At 34.4% G+C, this 4,062-nt stretch overlaps 1 protein-coding gene across 1 annotated transcript; it reads left to right on the top strand.

Moving 5' to 3' along the window:
* The first annotated feature begins 584 nt into the window (after positions 1-584).
* Positions 585-2,873, top strand: LOC132198316 (zinc finger protein 311-like). The gene is made up of 3 exons (XM_059622281.1): positions 585-1,105; positions 1,257-1,381; positions 1,445-2,873. Exons 1-3 carry the CDS (start codon positions 930-932, stop codon positions 2,620-2,622), a joined length of 1,479 nt encoding a protein of 492 aa, XP_059478264.1. The 5' UTR covers positions 585-929; the 3' UTR covers positions 2,623-2,873.
* Positions 2,874-4,062: the final 1,189 nt, after the last annotated feature.

Here is a 4,062-nt window from a genome sequence, read left to right as displayed (position 1 = left end):
CGTTACGAAGCTTTTGTATGGCTCGTTAACTTCACGCAAAGGTAGCTCAAAGAACGCGCAGAGTCGTAAATCGTGTTCTACAAAATCAAATGCCCTTTGCAGAAGACCAGCGCCGAGTCTAATTTACGGCCCGCCTGCATCTGAAGCGACTCTCTCGGCGTCGTGTTCGCGGCGAGCGAGAGAAACTCTCTCACGCTTTGTGGAGGGATGGCTAATTAACCTAATTAGAATTGATACAAGCCTGGCCAACGTCGCCGCGCAGTTCAAAACTCAAAACTTGATTAGCATATATGCAAAAAGTTGCCAAGTTCCGCGCTAATTCCGAACAAAAAGTTTCTCTGCAGCAAAGGCAACCGTCAAACGTATCAAAATCAAAAGTTTACGCAAAGCAAACAAACGGCTCATGGAAGAATTTTCGAAATTAATTGCGTAAAAGTGAAAGTTCAGAATTACAGAGAGATAAATTTATTTAGTAGATTTAGTGTCAATTTTGACAGAAATCACAGAACTTTTTAGAAATAAAAATTTATATTTTTGCTTAAACAAGTTTTCTGTGAACCATGAATTTGCCTCAAATGAGCTACAATTTCTTGGTAACATATATGAAAATTTAATTTAAATTTTGTTCTTTGAATCGTTTTATATTCAAATTAATATAATTGAGCTTAACAATTTGATGCAATAGGAACTTTGTGAACCCTCAAAAAGAGAATTTTGTAAACGCCGTAGCAATTAAGTGCGAAAAAAATATAGATAATTGCGCATGAGAACGAGAACGCATGAGCAAGGTACCTTTTTTATATGCGTTTGCACGTGTCGTGGTTCTTTCGCGGTCTTTGGTAGTAAAATAAGCCCCTCCCCTAATTCTCCCGGAGGGGGAAAAAGGTGGTGAGAACAGCTGAAAAAGGTAAACAAGAGTCTGTGTGAAGATGTTTGGTGAGTTGTGCCGACTTTGCGAGCGTCCGGCGGCCGACGGCGGCCACCGAGCGGCCGAATTGGACAAGGACAAGTTGGCCGAGTGGTGTTTGAATTTCTTGGGCACGACTTTGGCCGGCCAAATCGACGACCAAGACCTCTTCTGCTACTTCTGCGTCTGGGACGCCAGGTAAATATAAAATTATTGAATTGTGTTTATTCAAAGGATTACATTTCATTATCCCCTCGTGCCTTGTGTATTTTGAAAATAAACTATCAAATTCTTTTTTAAGCATTATTTTTAGTTTGAAGCAAGGCTTGCTTACAAATTTATTTTGCAGGTTTTACCACAGCAAGTCCATTATTAATGCATTAAATTATGAAGAGAGCGATAAACAAGACTTTTGCTGGTGGCCAGAAAAAGACGCTGACAAAAATGCGCAGGACCTGTACAAAAGCTATGCCGGTGAGAAGAAATTTTTCAATTTATACAGTTTAAAAAAAAAATAAATTGGAAACATGATTTTAGCTGGGAATGTGCGGCAGTGTTGGGTTTCTCTGGAAAAATTGCCAAGTGAGGAAAATGCAAGTGCCGATGCTGGAGAAAACGCTAAATTAAGGCTAGGCAAAAATTGCTGCTATTGTGGAAAAAACAATATTCCTGATTGGAATTGGGCTAAACATATGCAGAAGAATCATGCAGATGTAGCAATTAGATGCAATTATCTTAATAATTGCAGCAAATACTTTAAAACTGTCGAGGAGAGAGACGCTCATGTAAACGAAGTTCATTTGAAGCCGAAGGTAGAAATTCTTTCCGACTGCATTTATTGTCCTATGAAAGGTTTTAAAAGGAAGCGTCTATGTAAACATGTTAAAGCAAAGCATCGTGATGTGTCAATTAGGTGCAGTTATCAAAAATGTGCCTTGTATTTTAAAACTCTGGCTGAGATGGACTTGCATTTTGAGGCAAAACACAATAGTAGGGAGAAAAAGAAAAATTTTAAATGCTCAATCTGCGATTATAAAGCCATTGATAGGAGATCAATTGAAAATCATGAGGCAAAGAATCATGAAGTGTTAAAAACTATCAAATGTCTGATGTGTCCCAAAATTTTCGCAAGTAAAATTGATTTGCGAACTCACTTGAATCACACTCACAACTTTAGAAAATGCCCTGCTTGCAATCTAAGAATAAAAATTTCCAATTACTTCACACATTTTACAAAACGCTATTGCAGAAAATGCAAAGCTAGTTTTGATTGTTTGGAATTGCTCAGAAAGCATGAGAAAAATTGCAAACCTGAATTTAAATGTGAGCTCTGCTTGAAAAGTTTTATAAACAAATCTCAGTTGAAATACCACATGAACAGGAAGCATTTCATTCAGAATGTACGGTTTTCAAAATCCATTAAAAGTTTAAATTTTCGCAAATCGAATAAAATCAAATTAAAGTGTGCTCACTGCAGCAAGGAACTTTCTGAAAAACGATTCATTGAGAGGCACTTGGCACAAGTCCACAATCTGATTGAGAGAAAACATTGCTGCGTTCAATGCTCGGCTAAATTTTATGTTACCACTGAACTGAAATACCACATTCGCAAGGTGCACTTAAATGAGAAAGCAAAATGTGAAATTTGCAACAAAGAAATTGCCTTTAAATCTTTAAGAAATCACATGATTACCATTCATTGTGTGAACATGTAACTAATGTAAATGGAGAGCTAGAAATGTTTTTCTATTAAAAATAAGAATTATAGCATATCCTCGTATGTGTTTTGTTTTGAGGTTTATACTTCTTAATTTTTTTATTTACTTCAAATATATTTTGTGTTATTCAAGATTGCAAAATATATTTTGCAAATTGTTTAAGATTTAACTTATGCGAACTTTTGAAAGCAAATGTAAATTTTAATTGTGCATTAAAACTATTTTTCCCTAATGACGCATTTAATTTGTGAAATAATGAAACAACAATAATAATTATTAGAATGGTATTTATTCTGAAAATTTAAATTGTGAGCTAAAGTTAGTTATATTATTCGAACTTGACTGAGAATTGCACTGCCTCTTTTTTTCTGACAATGCACAGAGAACGTGTTTGTTTTGAAAGCGCGCGTTTCAGTGAAAACCGCACACACCATCTGTAGCTCTATCGCGAATCTGCAACAGATTGTGGCGCGGTCGGTGTGAATTCCGCATGCCCCCGTAATTATACACACACGTTCCGAGCAAAATTTGTTTATGCATAAATCTGGTTAAAGCTGGCGCCGCTAATTAATAATGAAATACGCAACTTTTGCTGAGAACGCGCCCCGATGCTTATCTCTGCAATATGAAAATGAGCAGTTCTAATTATTAACCCTTTCGTCAGCGTTTTAAGATTTCCAGCTCTTCGCGCTTTAAAATTACGGCCAATTGCTTTTAATTTTACGATGTGTGATGAGCGAAAAATTTCCTATTAGCATTATTTTCGCTCTTCATTTAACTTGCTTGACCTTAATCTGACGATGTATAGAAACTACTTTCATATCCAGCGATCCTCTCATCACAAAAGTTATAAATTTACTTTATCTTTCATAATTTGTTCACAGGAATTTTCAATTATAAACTTATGTCTAAAAATTAATATTATAATTTAATCTTTCTTAAATATTATGTAATTAATAATTTTGTTTAAACAATTCAGTGAAGCTTTTGGAACAAACAAAAAAATGGTCTGAATAATTTCGATTTTAATTTTTTGCTGAATTTATTTTGGCTAATTTTAATTGAAATTCCAAGGAGACTTCATAAGAAAAGTTTAATTCATGAGGAGAACTGAATATTTTAAAATTATTTAACATTGTTTTTTGTTAGAATTTTCTAAAATAATTTTCGTCCTCAACATTTTTCTGACAAAAATTGATTAAAAAAATTCATAAAATCACCCCAATGAAGATAGAAATATTGAATTAATTTGTCAGTCAACTAAAAAATTTAAAATTTACAATGATCTTATGGGTAAAGGCTCAGTGTAAATTTATTCTCAGTGTAATCTCCTCATTGCAGTGCTAAAAGAATTGAAACTTAATTATTTCATCGAACGAGATCCTCTCAAAAGAGGTTTTAAATTTGACTTGTAATATATCATGTTTCTTCAAAGAA

This window comes from Neocloeon triangulifer, unplaced genomic scaffold (genome assembly GCF_031216515.1).
Source record: "Neocloeon triangulifer isolate White Clay Creek 2 clone unplaced genomic scaffold, ASM3121651v1 ptg000012l, whole genome shotgun sequence".
In the NCBI taxonomy this organism is placed as follows: domain Eukaryota; kingdom Metazoa; phylum Arthropoda; class Insecta; order Ephemeroptera; family Baetidae; genus Neocloeon; species Neocloeon triangulifer.
Note: the sequence above shows the minus strand (reverse complement) of the source record. Positions and strands in the feature narration are given on the sequence as shown.